Consider the following 14,233-nt stretch of genomic DNA (forward strand, 5'->3'; position numbering starts at 1 on the left):
TCACTTTGCTTGTTGGTTACAGGTTGGTTATGGCAATGATGCAGAACCTGGCCAATCATGTGTCTCGTCTCTCCAACCCATTCCCAGCAACAAAGAGCAGCCGGTGGAGAGCGTCGAGACTCTCCACGAATCGGAATCTCAGGTGGTTGAACCGTCCCAGCAATGGTGGAGAATGCCAAGGTCAGCATTGTCCCGAATCGGACGAGACTCAAGGGGCAGCGGCTCCATCCGAACCCCCAGTCGTCTCCGCTCCCGTCGGGCTCGGCATCGGTCTACGGGCTGATTACATGAGCAACGTTTGATAAGTGTCCGAGAAGGGAGGCATTGGAGTAGTGTGCCTGGCAAGGATACAGTCACGCGACACGCGCCAGATCGATGAATCCTTCGCGCTGAAGACAATAAGTACAGCGACAAAGGCAGGAGAAAACATCGTACAGAGAACTTGCTCGGAACACAGTTATTCGGTTACACGATTTTTGGATTGCAATAAGTTAGAGAGAAACAAGCAGCTCAAGATGTCTGGAAAGTGGAATCCTCTCACTGATATGCCCAATCTCGAGGGTAAAGTGGTTGTTGTCACCGGCGGGAAGTATGTTGTGGACCCAACCGAAGAAAGCATGCATTCATTTTGACACACCCGCAGTGCAGGCATTGGCTTGTCAACCGTCAAGTACCTCGCCCTTCGAGGTGCCAAGGTTTACTTCACAGCAAGATCAAAGGCCAAAGCCGACGAGACTCGCACAGTGCTGACGACCGAAAACCCTGCAATAAACGCCGCCAACCTTCATTGGCTTCCCATGGACTTGGCAGACCTCAAGTCGGTCGCCTCTGCTGTTGAAGAGCTGAAAAGCAAGGAGGCCAGGGTGGATGTTCTTAGTAAGTCGCCGCTGTACTCTTTTAGAGTTGAGAGCAGAAATATGCTGATAGGATACTCCTCGAAGTAAACAATGCCGGTCTAGCCTCCGGCACGACGGAGACGATGGGTCCTGGGTGGGAATGGCACATGGGTGTTAAGTAAGTACTCCTCAGACCCACGTGGACATGTTTGCTAATATTCCATGCAACTAGCCATGTAGGGCACTTTGTCTTCACCAACGGCGTACTGCCGCTTCTCAAGAAAGCCACAAAACAACCCGGGGCCGACGTCCGTATCATCACCCTCAGCTCCAACGTCAACTATGCCATGCTGCCATCCGACTACGGCTTCACCTTTGATTCCGCTTCATTCTTGACAAAGCCTGTACCTTATTATCCGTGGCAATGGCGCTATATCGTTAGCCGTATTTTCGTGGTCGACATGATCCGTTACGCAGTCTCCAAGGTCGCCAATCTCCTTTTCGCTCAAGAGCTGCAGCGACTTCTGGATGAGCAAGGTCTCCCGATTCTGTCCATCTCGGTGCATCCGGGTGGCGTGGCCAGTCCTGGTAGCAAGGACATTGGAAACTCCCTCTTCTCGCTTGTCAGATCGGCGGCCTTCCTCACGGTCGACCAGGGCGCCGTCACGTCCGTCTTCGCGGCCACTGCTGCCGAGGTTCGCGAGAACGCAGACAAGTACAAGGGTAAGTACTTGGAACCGTTTGGAAAGATCGTGACACCGAATCCAGTCGCCAAGGACGAGAAGCAGGTGAAGGGTATGTGGGAGCACACGACAGTCGAGGCGAACAAGTATTTGTCGACGCTCGGCCTTGCACCTCTTCAAGAATGGTAGTTGCGACGAAACTATTAAATGATGGTAGATGAGATTTGCTAGGCTTCCATGCGGATGTTTCGTCTACCCCATTTCCAGACACACACGAATTCACGATCAATCGACAGAAGACAGCATAAATTTTTGTTCGAAACCTAAGGAGGAACGTCGTTCATGCAGGGCCTGTTTCCGGGTGCATAAGATAGCATTATCCAAAGAATGTGCGAGGCCGGCTCATGTTGAGATCACCTCAAAGGCACCAACACGCGCACCGACTCTTGAGAGATGAGGTTCAGGATCGTTTGAGAGCATCACGAGAATTAAGAAAGTAATAATGACGTTTCGCAGCTTCCAGTAGTAATGACTTGACGTTTCACAAAGGATGATCTCCCGCGATAACCGCAATCTCACAGCAGAATGCATGATTAGTGCCTGGGCCATCATAATATGCCACGATGATCCCAATGTTAAAAGCTTTCCAGACCAGTGTCCTACTGCCCAGAGATGCCTGTATCCCACGTGTCGAGACTGCCGTGATAACACATCGAGACGGTCCGGCCCCGTCAGGTGAGTCGGCAAAGGCAGAATTATTCTTCAAGGTGTCAGTGCGTTGAGAATTAGTCTGCTCTCAGTCCGAGGCACTAGGTTGAAAATGGTGAGCTATGTCGGTCTAATTTGGGATTGCTAATTTTGTTCTCCTCGTAGTTTCTCTTGAAGAATTGGAGAGGGCGGTCATGTGGCGGCCTCTTGTCGATTGGCGCCGAGATAAGCTGAGCCGTAATCTTCTTTTCATGTTCCGAACAGGAATTCTCTTCGTCGTTCTTTCACTCGGAGACTGAATCGACGATGTGCAGTTGAAGGTGCGAAATGATCTGCAAGATGGAAAAGATGTTGCTTACTTGTATCCGTACTCAATGTCAAGAGTTTGTCTTCTCGCACAAAAGCAGAAAGGGCCATAGCTTATCGCGCTCCATAAACACGAGTTTGCACGTACACCCTCAAGCATTTTATGAAGACGTTGCACACTGTAGTGCCTTGGAAGTCGCTGCTAGCTCCCGCCCGTTGACGCGGCACTCGGTGAGGTTTCTCTTTGATCTGTTGTCCTTTCGCGTGGCGCCGAAGGGGAGGAGGCGCAAAACGTCACTCGTGAAACCACGGTGGCTTGTCGATGCTCATGACAACGGCCGTGATGCATGGGCATAGAATACTTTCGAGTCTGTGTAGAAAAGTCAATGGCCTCCCACCACGCGACGCGCTTTCGTCATGATGTTGGATTTACTCTTTTTCCGCAAAAATATGTTCTTCTTTCTTCGCGCCTAGCGCTTTTCACCGTTCAGTTCTTTGCTGTCGACATTGAGTGTCGACATAATTTGTCGATAACACTTATATGCTTCTTTCAATTTTATACGCCAAATATGAATAGCGAACTCGCCAACGGATCAGATCTGCAGGTTGTCAGAACGGGTGGTGACACTGGTGATAAGAGGAGTCTGGTGACAGTGGTTTGGGCGGTCAACCTTACGGCTTTCGTTCTCGTCGGAATAATAGTGCCTTTACGGGTTATCGTTCGCTGCACTGTGACTCGAAATTTCTTCAGCGACGACGTACTCGTTATCATTGCTGCTCTCTTCACCTTTGCGGTATGCGCGCTGCTTCCCATCGGTATGGCCTTATTTCGTCAGACAAAACATCATAAGCCTGTCACTTACGAATATTCCAGCGACCGACCTTGGACTTGGTCAGCACTCTTGGAATCTCGATGCTGAATTTCTTCCTGATAACACCAAGAGCTTACTTCAGGTATGAACTACGAAGCGGACGCACTAGGAAGACAACCTTTGTGGAAGAAAACGACTGACCGGCCTTGTAGCTCATTTTCATTGCCAATACTTTATACCCTTGCGCAATCGCGTTCACTCGTCTCTCAGCCATCAGTTCTTTTCTCAGACTCATGACACATAAAAGCGCTCGCTGGATCATGTACGGCGCGACGGTCGTTACCGGAGGGTTTGGCTTGGCGTCCGTATTCGCCGTCATCTTTCAATGCAAGCCCATCACGGCCGCATGGGACTTGTCAACCAGCAGCGCTACTTGCTACCCTTTCATCGACTTCCTCCATGCCAGCGCAGCGTTGAACATTGCAATCGACATGCTGCTATGCACTCTGCCGCTGCCGTATATCTGGAACATGAAAATGACAACGGGCATAAAAGTTCTGCTCACGATCCTCTTTAGCTTTTCTGGACTGTAGGTGTTGACCGGGATGGTGTTGGACGGAGAAGAACGTTTAAATTAACAGAAGACTTAGCTCATGCGCTGCGGCGATCCTCAAGCTTGTCAATCTAGAGCCTCTCAGCGATTCTGACGTAACTTGTAAGTTCCCGTTGCATTTCAAATAGAGAGAGTCCAGACATTAACATTCACTTTCACAGACAACTGGGTCTCCTGGGTGCTCTGTTCCATTGCAGAGTGTACCATCGGTATCGCCTGCATGTCAATACCGCCGATTACTCCTCTCTTCACCAAGTGCTCCCGCAACAAGCCGCCAACGCCTCGAAAGGAGAGAAGCAAGTCTTTGCGATATACGTTGTTTGCTGAAAAGCCAACCTTTAGCCGCGCCGTAGCACCACGAGTCATAAGACCGATGGCGACACCGTGGAAGGATCGACCGCTCGAAAGGACCGTCAACCCGGACTTCAAGCCAGAGTTCCACTGGCTCAGACTAGAGCAGCAAGAGTATGGACAATGTTGGGATAGGACGCCTCAGTCTACCAAGGCAGATCAGGTTCTTGGGATTGCGTTATAGAAAGTTTCTTCTGTTACCATGCGTCACTTTCGTTTGTTACGGTTTCGAGTTGTTCAACGAATGGATTTGAGAGATTACCACATAGACGTGCGGATATATCCAGATCGGTGAACGGATAAAAGACGGTTGCGAACGGACTTGGTATAAAACAAGACAGCCATCATCATGGATCTATCGATCGAGTATCACAAGTGCCATCGTACAGTACCCTGAGTCGGTAAGTAATTCGTGATCAAGGCCGTGCAGTATCTGTAATCCACCCCAGACCAGCGGGTTATCAACTGCCGAGCTGCAATGGGGGGGCAAACTTCACCGAAGTTCTCCCATATCGACTCGCACGCCCGCAGACCAGTCAGCCGGTGATGGTCCCGGCACCGGAGCATCGCCGGTGCTGAAAACCATATCGTATTTGATTGGGTGAGTGTCCCTGTAGCCAATGGGGATTCCATCCGCGACCGGCGGCCGCTGGTAATCAAGAGTACGTAGGCAGTCACAACTCCGCCTTATATCCCCGGGGCTGGGTCTTGAAGTCATCCGTCCACGACTATACGGCCAAAGCTTTTGAAACCCAAGCACCTGCCATGGGGTGATCTTCGAAGCTTCTGCTGGCTCCCGTGGGGACAGCAAAGATCCGGGTGTGGTCTGGACTCATGCCGACATGGTCTCATGCCTGTCCCGTTTGCTCGTGGTCGAACCATCCAGTGGTCGAGGCGGTCCAAAGCCGGGAGAAGGGCTGACAGCTATGGTGCGTTTGCTACTGACTCTGCTAGACTGCGGATCCGCGGGCCCCGTTTCAAGCTGTCTGGGAGGATTTGACAGTCGGACTAGGAACGCGGCAACGAGGATCTTGAACTGCACAGATATCCGTGGCATTTTCGATGGAGGCGAGCTCGGAAGTCGGAGCATGAAAGCTCTCACTATCACTTAGACCAAGATATCTCGTCCCATGACCCAGAAAATACGAGGAGTAATTAGGACAATGTGCCGGTGTCAAATAACTAATCATGTTTTTGTATTCAAGACACCATGCTAACATTAGTTCGAGACAGATCTCTCACAATGCGACTTGTAATATAATGCTGTACACGTAAAATCGGAAGGAATTCCGCCCCCCTACCAGGAACCCGAGACTTCAATTGAGATCCAATATGGACTAGCAAGGAAGAGACTAGTAAGTACGGGTTCGACCTTCGGAAAACCGACATTTAGGTTGATCTAAAAGAGCCTAGGCTTGCACCACCGACCAACTGACGGAGGCGAAAGCTATCCGTACGGTCGTACCAAGTGCTTTTCCTGGGGTTTTCTGAAACTACCAAATTCAAACTCCCCACCTCGGGCCACGTCCTTGCTTCATTCCATCTACTCCGTACGCCGTGGGCAGCAGGGCCAGACGATGGCACGAACACCACGTCAAGCAACAAGGGGAACACACGGAACCAGAAACTAGGTGCCCGCGTCTATCTCAGCCCCATCGAAAGCCCAACTCCGAAGACCTATCAACCTGGTATCCGAACCTCAAATCATGACGTGCAGCGGCGACGCAGTCAGGCAGCTTCCAAGGGCGATTCAGAAAAGTGCTGCCACTTCGAATCAATACGATCCGAATCGAAACTCAAAATCCATAAAAGGGCAGTCACATCGACTTCGGCTGCAGTTGTTGCCCGCGCCCGTCCGCCACCACCACCTCCTCTCCCGTTCTAGCGCGGGTTTAAAGAGCAGCAAATCGAGTAGAAGAACCAAGCAAGGAAGTCATTACCACCAGAACCAGAATCTCCGGCACTGACCGACCAGGCGTCGCCTGACCCAAGCGCCGGGGAAATGCTGCTTCTGCGGAGTTAGCGCCTGTATAGCGCCGGCGACCATTGGAACAGAGTTCGCCCGTGGTTTGATATGTTCAGTCCCAAGTTATTTAAAGGGGGTAAAATCTGCAGATTAGGAATCAACATTGAACAGATCCTGCGCGCCGTGACGCTAGAAGTCACTTGGAATCTACGTTTAAGGGTTCTAGAAAGGAAGCTGAACGCATGTGGAAAGGTAGAAAACCTTCGCCCTCGGTTACAACATACCTTGAGACATTGAATCTCTATGGAATGAATGCTGTCTCACTGCATCTTTGTGTTCATTTGGGAACTGCCGACACCGTCTGCTTTTAATACAACTTGGTCAGTCGGGCTGTGCCGGCCTCGCTCTCATGCTCTTCTAATCACATCACCAAACACAAAGTGAAGTCATGGCTTTGCCTAATTAACCCCCCGTCGCGAGTCATTGGACAGGTTGATAATTCGACGTCCGGTCAGACCTCTTCAGAGGATTTAGCCTGCCTTTATCCGCTCCGCTACCCGATATAGGAACCACTTAGTGTCCGTCCAAAGGTGTGGACGCAGCCAGTGAGCAACGAGCTGCCCCTGAAGCGCCCGAGCGGCATCAGATTCGCCGACAGGTAGCGTCCGAATCTCTCTGTGGCTGGAACTCGCTGTCTCTCACCCTCCCTCTCATGTCTGTACAGAACTGTCTGTCTTTCTGTGTCTGCTCATCTCTCGAACGAAAATGGTCAAAGGGTGGTGGGGGGGGGGGGGGCGTCATAGGCGAGGGTCCCCCTTTTGGCATGTCGCTGATCGCAAGTTTCTCATCCCCGCACTGACAGGGCCTAAAATGTGATAAAGCTCCTAAAGAGTGGTCCTTTCATCGGGGAGGTCTTCCCGATTCATCGCCCCCAACGCGACCCTACCAACTCGGCCGTACGACGCCCTTTCGGCTTAGCTTCCAGCCATTCTAGGTATTGTATTCGCTGCTGATTCCTTTCTTCAACAAGAAGGTCTGGTTGATCCAAGAGGGCATGGTCGATCCTGAGTAACAATAATACAAGTTATACAATAGTAAGAAGTACGGGAGGGCGTTCGGCGCCGGCCCACACAGCCACAACCATTGTACGGCTCTACTAAACGACTTAGAGTGTTTCTAGACGCATTGACAGTCCTTCTTCTGGTCCAAACTATCGTCGGCCAGGGTTCATGCAGAAGCGTGTGTCAGGAAAAGCCCACCCGCCATGTGGGTTCCCCTTGCACCATGCTTCACGTACTTCGTACCTTCTTTTTTTCTCCTTCCTGCAGCGGGCAGCAGTTCTGACCCCTCGGTGGACTAGCCCGCTTTTGCTCTTTTCGCCCGGAAGTCTGCCGCGTCGACGCAGAGACAAGCGCAGGTATCTGTGGGTGTGGTGGGTGGTGTGTGGTGGGTTGGCCATGGTGAAAGATGGGCTCGCGCACTCGCGCGATAGAGGTCTTGGCCACCGGGTGGGATTCGAGGAAGTGTGAGTGGGAGAGGGGAAGGGGTCCAATGCTGCCCACTGCGTAGCCTTCTTAATTCGTTCCAGTCTCTTTTTCTCGTAGAAGGAAGTAGGTCGGATAAAGGGCCTTGCTTCATATTAAAGAAGACGGACGGGTCACACAAACATCCTGGAGAAGGGAGATGCCCTTTTCCTTCCCCCTTCGCTTCTTCGATTCCCCTACTGGCTTTTCCCTGGGTTTAATTACTTGTTTCCGTTCATGATTTCCCCAAGGGTATCTAGGAGATGACCACATATCCGAGGCGGTATGGCCGGCGCTCGCTATTACTGCTCCTGCTGTGGTGTATTGCTTCGGTAGTCGAGGCACAGAGCGTCGCCAGCCTGCTCACACAAATCCCAAATTGCGCAGTAAGTCAACACCAACGTCAAGTCACTATCGTTTGCTCAACTCTGTTGTTTGCTTTTTGTACTTGCATGCCCTTGCATACCCGTCATGGGGCCTTGTCAAATATTCTCCGAGCCGTATGGAGTGAGTAGGGCTGACTAGTCATGTTCATTGCGATAGCTTCCATGCATCACACAAGGTCTACAAGAGGGCAACTGCAGCTTGACATCGGTTGCGACCGTGACCGAATGTCTCTGTCCCAATATCAGACTGCAGTCAGATTTGTCAACGTGTGTGCAACTTAAATGTCATCTCGAAGATCAAGCTCGTAGGTTTCTGCAAGTATCGACACGATATTCGCATACTGATAACTTCCAGGCGCTGCGAAGCTCGAGACAAGTCTTTGCGATGCGTACCCCAAAGAGTCTAGGAGTAATGAGGTGAAGACCATCGCCATCGCCCTGTCAGTCATCACATTTCCCGTCGTTGCGCTGCGGTGCATATCACGATGGAAGATCACCAACAAGTTGTGGTGGGATGACTGGACGGCCATCTTCGCAACAGTGAGTGAATTCTGAGCAACGGAAAAAAAGGGCGAGAGCTGACGAGAAATCAGATGTTGCTAGCCGGCTTGGCTGGTATCGAAATTGCGAGTGCCGACCTAGGCTTCGGAACCCACTACTGGAACATCGAACTCGACGCCGGAACGAAATTACTCAAGCTTTTCTACGCCGTTCAGCAACTCTACATCATGATTCAAGTCTTCGCCAAAATATCGATCCTGTTGTTCTTCTCCCGAATTTTCCCGGCAAAGTGGTTCCAGCTCACCGTCCGCTACTTCATCATGTTTTTGCTGCTCCACGGGCTGATATTTCTCTTGGTCATCGTGTTCCAATGCACACCAGTCTCTTCAGTCTGGGACAGAAGCAACCCGAATCGGACATGTCTCAACGTGACCGCCATCGGATACGCCGGAGCAGTCTTCAGTATTGTGGAAGACTTGGTGATCCTGGTTCTGCCTATTCCCGAGTTGGTGAAGCTTCAGCTCAATATCAGGAAGAAAATTGCGCTGGGCTTCATGTTCAGCCTTGGCTCATTGTGAGTTTGCTTAACAGCCATATTGGTCTATCATCATCGACGGTTGTGACTAACATAGTTCACAGTGCCTGTATCACAACTATGGTCCGTTTGAAATATCTCGTCATGTTCTCGAGCACTTTCGACACTACGTGGGACAACGTCGACATTGTCATATGGTCCATCATAGAGGAATTCTGTGCCATCCTCTGCGCAAGTCTTCCAGCACTTCGGCCTTTGCTTCAGAAGGTCCCGCAACTCTTCTCCAGCAACAAGACCAACACCAAAAACAACAGCTTAGGGACGGTGAACTCGAGACGCTCTATGCTCAATATTGGAAAGGACAAGTTCCACGAAATTCCCGAGACGCCTTCGATGGCTTCAGAACTGCCACCCACACCAATCGACCTCGCAGACGAGATGGCGGCAAAGGCTGACGGAAAGCGTCAAGTCCTCATCACCAAGGATGTCAAGGTTAACGTAGCCAATTTTGAGCTGCAGAATGTCAAATCTGGCAAGAAATGGCAAAAGAACGAAAATGGGAGGTTCTGATTGGTCAAGGATGCAGATAGGACGAGAGAGTCGAAAGCAATCAGCGTTATGGATAAACCCTTTTTTGTATTACATTGGCATTCAAGCGACGGCGAACTTGGAAACTTGATTTGGAAGCGGCGGAATACCAATACCCAGAATACCATTTTGTTTCAGCAAGGGTATAGAACACGATCAAACTTGGGATGTGTGTATAATGGAACGAGTAATGAGTAGATCAGCCGTCGCGCGCTTTGTCCAGCTCCTGCATCTCTCGTGTCTCCGCCCCTTCTTCCTCCTCCGCAACCAGGTCCCAGTCCTCATTCAACTGCCGACGATACTCTGCCGCCGCCAAGCCTGTGGTGACCACCAGATCTAGGTCGAGATCTGCGAGAGCGGCATGCAGCTCGAACCCGGGCCCCCACCCGGCCTTGCTCATCGTGTTTGTATGCCTTGCAGGTGTAGGTCGGCTCCCATCTTCTCCACTCCCTCTCGAACTGTATCCTTCCTCTTCTTCTCCTCTAGGACCAGCATTCACCGCGTGCAGCCTCGGACGGAAAAAAGCTAGAGTTTTGCCGTTGAAATCGATGAGCTTCATGCCTTTACCATGCTTGCCCAGATCCTCCCACCGCATCTCGCCCACGCCCAGGAAGCGGAAGCTGAGGGTGCTAGACAAGGGGTGCTTGCGTGCCATCTTGAACTTGACACCTCGGACGGTAGCCTCTACCCTCGGGGGTAGTGTGCGGAGTTTGACAGCGGCGATGGGGAGGTGTTTTGCGGAGATGGTGTCGCAGTTTACTCGCCGGATCCCCATTTTGGTCATTTTGGTGTTATGACTGACCGTGTATACCGGGGTGAGACACCCTTTGTGTTTGAGTAAGTTGACAACGATAGCATCCTCGTTGTCTCTACTGAGGACAAGGATGTGTCGTGGCTCTGGTGGGATTTCCATAAGGTCTGTGAGGAACTAGCTTGGAGGAGATGAACAGGGCTAGTAGATTCTCAGGTTTCCTTTATTAATATCAAGCTTCACCTGCTGGGCAGACGTTGAGGAAATGTATTTCGCGGGTTTCTCGTATGTTCGTTGACGTATGCCAAAGTTTCCCAAGGTTACTCAGCAAGACTATCTACGGGCGGTATCCCACGTTGCTCTGGAAGTACATAGACCGAAGACGGGATGGAGAAGGCCATAGAAGGTGGTTCATCTATGAATCTCGGGCGCAATGGTGAGACGGATGGGCGAACCAAAGTGTCAGATCCATGAGGGGAGCTGAAGCTGCTACACTTGGCATCTAGAACCAAGCCCAAGGCGCCCGTCTCCTATCGCTCGATGCGCCGCTGCGGCTATGCTATGTACCTTTCTCCGATGACGTACGACTCAGTATTTCTCTGGTCGAGGCTGATGTGCCGACGACGGGAAAATCCCCAGTATCCCCCATACGGCCAAGCTTGGGCATTTTTGGCAGCGATTTAAGGTTTCGGCGAGGGCGGGGCGATCGGTGGTGGAGTCGCTTTGCAGTTCGCCGTCAGGGACAAGCCGCGATGCCGGTTCTACCGGGGGAGGGAATCTCGATACGACGGGCGTATCCTCGTGTGACCGGAGATTTAATCGATCTTGTTCCTCTCCAAAGCTTGCCAAAGCTCGACTGACAGATGGCTGGGGATCAGAGAGGGGCGTGTCTAGCCGAGGACAGCCCATTGTCGGGTGTTACTGCAAGGAACGCAAGCTTTGGCCAATCGATGGTTCCGCCGAGAGGCTTCGCTTCTTCGATCGTGATTGAAAGTATGTCGAACATGCTAGAGCTTTGGAAAAATGTGAAGATGTGTCAGAATGGACATATGAATGAAGGAAAGAAACGGAGTGTGGTCAAGTTCCACATTGTCCATCTCAGTTGCATCAATGGAGGATATGCACATAAGATATATATGCAGCACTCATCTAGTCATTTGAGTATATAAGCACTAAATGCATCTATGCGTCTACTACCTTAAACAGCTATGACGATGGTGGGGCTAATTTCATGAGCAGCCTGGAAGGAGCTCCCTGAGGTCGTTCTTTCCTGCAGCAGTGGCACCGTGCTTTTGGGGAGGTACCTTACCTTGCGTCAGCAGCAGCAGCAGCAGCAGCAGCAGCAGCAGTGACAGCAGCAACGTGGACGGGCAACCGGGAAGCTTTGCCCGCACCCGACGACCATCACCACCCGACATCACGATCCTTTGACAAACTTGGGCGTGCGGCTCTTCACACCACATCCTTGTCAAAACACAATTCAGAGCTGCGACACCGACACACGGTCTCATGAATCTTTGACGCAAACCTCCCCACCGGCCATGAATTGACCTGCAAGTCAAGATGCCTCCCCCCGAGTCCCGCCCCCTCCTTATTCCTCAAAACCGCAAGCTTCGTCATCTTCGAGGCATCTACCTCCGAAACCTGAGCTTCATTCGTCCTCGAGGCCACACCATTGACGACACTGCTCTGAACAAGACACCTTCAAAGCTGGACTCTCTCCGCGACACCCCTCAGCTCCAACATGCTCTCTCCAGCGACAATCTGCGACCCAAAGCTCTGCGCCGCCGCAGCACTGCTCTGGCCCAAGCCACACCAATAACGAGACAGCGCATGCTACAGTTGACCATCGATGGTAGAGCCGCCGATGCCTTCTTCTCGCTGCATTGCGAAGACGAGGATGAGCCAGTCTATATCAGCGAAATGCAGGAGCATGCGACGGTATGTCATGTTCCAATCCACGTATCCCTCCGCTGGACTGACAAAACGACCAACAGAACTTTAACTTTCAATTCTTCGATCTCAACCACCATGGCCCCTCTGTCACTCGGTCTCCGGTGATGACGATCAAGATCTGGGCGAAGCGAACAGCCTGGACTCTGCTGCTCCAAGATACAATCGATCTCCGAAGTCTTCATTTCATCGGCAGCCTTCAGAACCGCAAATTCCCGCCCAACGGCCTCATCTTCCACCTTGCCGACGGTATATACTCGCTCGATGTCCCGGCTAAGCCCACGCACCCGAAGGAGCTACCACCCCTCCACACATCTTCTTACAATGCTCTCATGAAGCTCGCGACTCTGGATAACTCAATCCAAGACGCTATTGCGACACAGGAACAGCTTACATCCCAAATCAACGACATCCTCGATGAAACCGCGCACAACGAGACACCAGCAGCCGAGGAGAAGGTAAAGCTGGCCAACAAATATGTGGCGCAAGAGCTGCGATCCTTGAAGGCAGCCGAAAAGCGGCGAGAAGAGCTACGCGAGTCTCTCAAGTCGCGTCGAGAGGCCATTGCCCAAGGCCGCGCCCTCCAAGACAAGCTGGCAAAGGATATTGTCGACGCCACAGAGCACCTATCGGCATCTAAAGAAGTTCTTGCCAAGACCAAGGAGACAATTCGCGGTCAGCGACGCCGCATTTGCGCAGACCTCGGCAACATCTACCAGATCACGCCCTGTCCTACTGGTGCTCCCCTCTCTTTCCAGATAGCGGCACTGCCCCTTCCAAATACAAACTACGACAGCGCCACTTCACGCGGGCCTGACGATGACCTTCTCTCCGCCGCCCTGGGCCATGTTGCTGCTCTGACCAATGCGCTGCAATACTACCTGTCTGTGCCGCTTCCATACCCAATCACTCCTTTCGGCTCACGATCCCATATCCGCGACGATATATCTCTGCTCACCGACCTGAACTCGGTGCAGGCGGCTCGACAGCGCGATTTCCCTCTATACCTCCCGCGAGGTGGCTCGACCGCGGCTCAGTATCGCTTCGACTACGGCTGGTTCATTCTCAATAAAAACATCGAGGCCCTTTGTGCAAGCCAAGGGCTGAAAGTCGTCGACATTCGCCATACACTGCCCAACCTCAAGTATCTCTTGTACGTGTGCAGCGCCGGTACCGAAGAAGTTCCCGAGCGTAAGCGTGGCGGCGTCCGTGGTCTCTGGGCGGGACGGTTCAAGGGTCGTATCCCTTCGTCAGTGGCAGGCGTAGGCGATGGGGACTCGAGCAGCGTCGGCGGCAGTCGTCGCGGCAGTACCGACAGCGAGGTGCTCAGCCGGCAGCGCGATGAGCTTAGGAAGGCCATGACCGTTCGCAATGGGACGAATTCACCCGTCGACTACAACTTCACTCACGAGAATGGCGGGTCCGCGGGCCTCCCATTCGACGAGTTCAAAGTGTCGCTGAGAACCAAGGGCATGAGAGAAAACGCTGGCAACTGATGGCAGTTGTCGTCAAAAGATTCAGGATGGTTCAAAATTGGTCGAATTACGTGGTTTCATTGTTTGAGATACCCCGGCGATTCGTCGCCGCTATAGTGAAAATTGCTAATGCTGGAATCAATCGTATCGAACAATATTCGGTGGGAATCGTCTCCATGCCCCCAATGCCCCAGGTGGAAAAAGTACATGTAGCAACACCGTGAAAAACAGGCGTAAAGACACCCA

The 14,233-nt window shown here is 52.0% G+C and overlaps 5 protein-coding genes across 5 annotated transcripts; 4 read left to right on the forward strand and 1 right to left on the reverse strand.

Annotated features, from left to right (window-relative positions):
• Positions 1-255: 255 nt before the first annotated feature.
• Positions 256-2,180, forward strand: BDZ83DRAFT_615890 (daunorubicin C-13 ketoreductase). The gene is made up of 4 exons (XM_060507932.1): positions 256-589; positions 644-876; positions 942-1,014; positions 1,069-2,180. Exons 1-4 carry the CDS (start codon positions 516-518, stop codon positions 1,706-1,708), a joined length of 1,020 nt encoding a protein of 339 aa, XP_060366490.1. The 5' UTR covers positions 256-515; the 3' UTR covers positions 1,709-2,180.
• On the forward strand, positions 1,816-4,493 carry BDZ83DRAFT_774324 (uncharacterized protein; the record flags this gene model as incomplete). The annotated part of the gene is made up of 6 exons (XM_060515418.1): positions 1,816-2,254; positions 3,174-3,349; positions 3,408-3,487; positions 3,558-3,934; positions 3,996-4,060; positions 4,120-4,493. Exons 1-6 carry the CDS (start codon positions 2,070-2,072, stop codon positions 4,491-4,493), a joined length of 1,257 nt encoding a protein of 418 aa, XP_060366491.1. The 5' UTR covers positions 1,816-2,069.
• Positions 4,494-7,812: 3,319 nt separating this feature from the next.
• On the forward strand, positions 7,813-9,898 carry BDZ83DRAFT_774330 (uncharacterized protein). The gene is made up of 5 exons (XM_060515419.1): positions 7,813-8,184; positions 8,342-8,489; positions 8,540-8,728; positions 8,788-9,259; positions 9,325-9,898. Exons 1-5 carry the CDS (start codon positions 8,062-8,064, stop codon positions 9,788-9,790), a joined length of 1,398 nt encoding a protein of 465 aa, XP_060366492.1. The 5' UTR covers positions 7,813-8,061; the 3' UTR covers positions 9,791-9,898.
• A 109-nt stretch (positions 9,899-10,007) lies between these two features.
• On the reverse strand, positions 10,008-10,721 carry BDZ83DRAFT_718437 (uncharacterized protein; the record flags this gene model as incomplete). The annotated part of the gene is made up of 1 exon (XM_060512072.1): positions 10,008-10,721. One exon carries the CDS (start codon positions 10,719-10,721, stop codon positions 10,008-10,010), a length of 714 nt encoding a protein of 237 aa, XP_060366493.1.
• A 1,401-nt stretch (positions 10,722-12,122) lies between these two features.
• Positions 12,123-14,008, forward strand: BDZ83DRAFT_750816 (UV radiation resistance-associated protein; the record flags this gene model as incomplete). Its single annotated transcript, XM_060513967.1, has 2 exons — positions 12,123-12,500; positions 12,557-14,008. 2 exons carry the CDS (start codon positions 12,123-12,125, stop codon positions 14,006-14,008), a joined length of 1,830 nt encoding a protein of 609 aa, XP_060366494.1.
• Between the last annotated feature and the right edge of the window lie 225 nt (positions 14,009-14,233).

The sequence above is a fragment of the Colletotrichum acutatum genome (genome assembly GCF_030867785.1).
Source record: "Colletotrichum acutatum strain CBS 112980 chromosome Unknown BDZ83scaffold_32, whole genome shotgun sequence".
NCBI lineage: Eukaryota > Fungi > Ascomycota > Sordariomycetes > Glomerellales > Glomerellaceae > Colletotrichum > Colletotrichum acutatum.

Coding starts and splice junctions, on each gene's coding strand:
- BDZ83DRAFT_615890 (XM_060507932.1), top strand. CDS start 516: ATGTCTGGAAAGTGGAATCCTCTCACTGATATGCCCAATCTCGAGGGT. Junction 877..941: donor GGCCAGGGTGGATGTTCTTA/GTAAGTCGCCGC, acceptor TACTCCTCGAAG/TAAACAATGCCGGTCTAGCC. Junction 1,015..1,068: donor GAATGGCACATGGGTGTTAA/GTAAGTACTCCT, acceptor CCATGCAACTAG/CCATGTAGGGCACTTTGTCT.
- BDZ83DRAFT_774330 (XM_060515419.1), top strand. CDS start 8,062: ATGACCACATATCCGAGGCGGTATGGCCGGCGCTCGCTATTACTGCTC. Junction 8,490..8,539: donor TCATCTCGAAGATCAAGCTC/GTAGGTTTCTGC, acceptor GATAACTTCCAG/GCGCTGCGAAGCTCGAGACA. Junction 8,729..8,787: donor GGCCATCTTCGCAACAGTGA/GTGAATTCTGAG, acceptor AGATGTTGCTAG/CCGGCTTGGCTGGTATCGAA.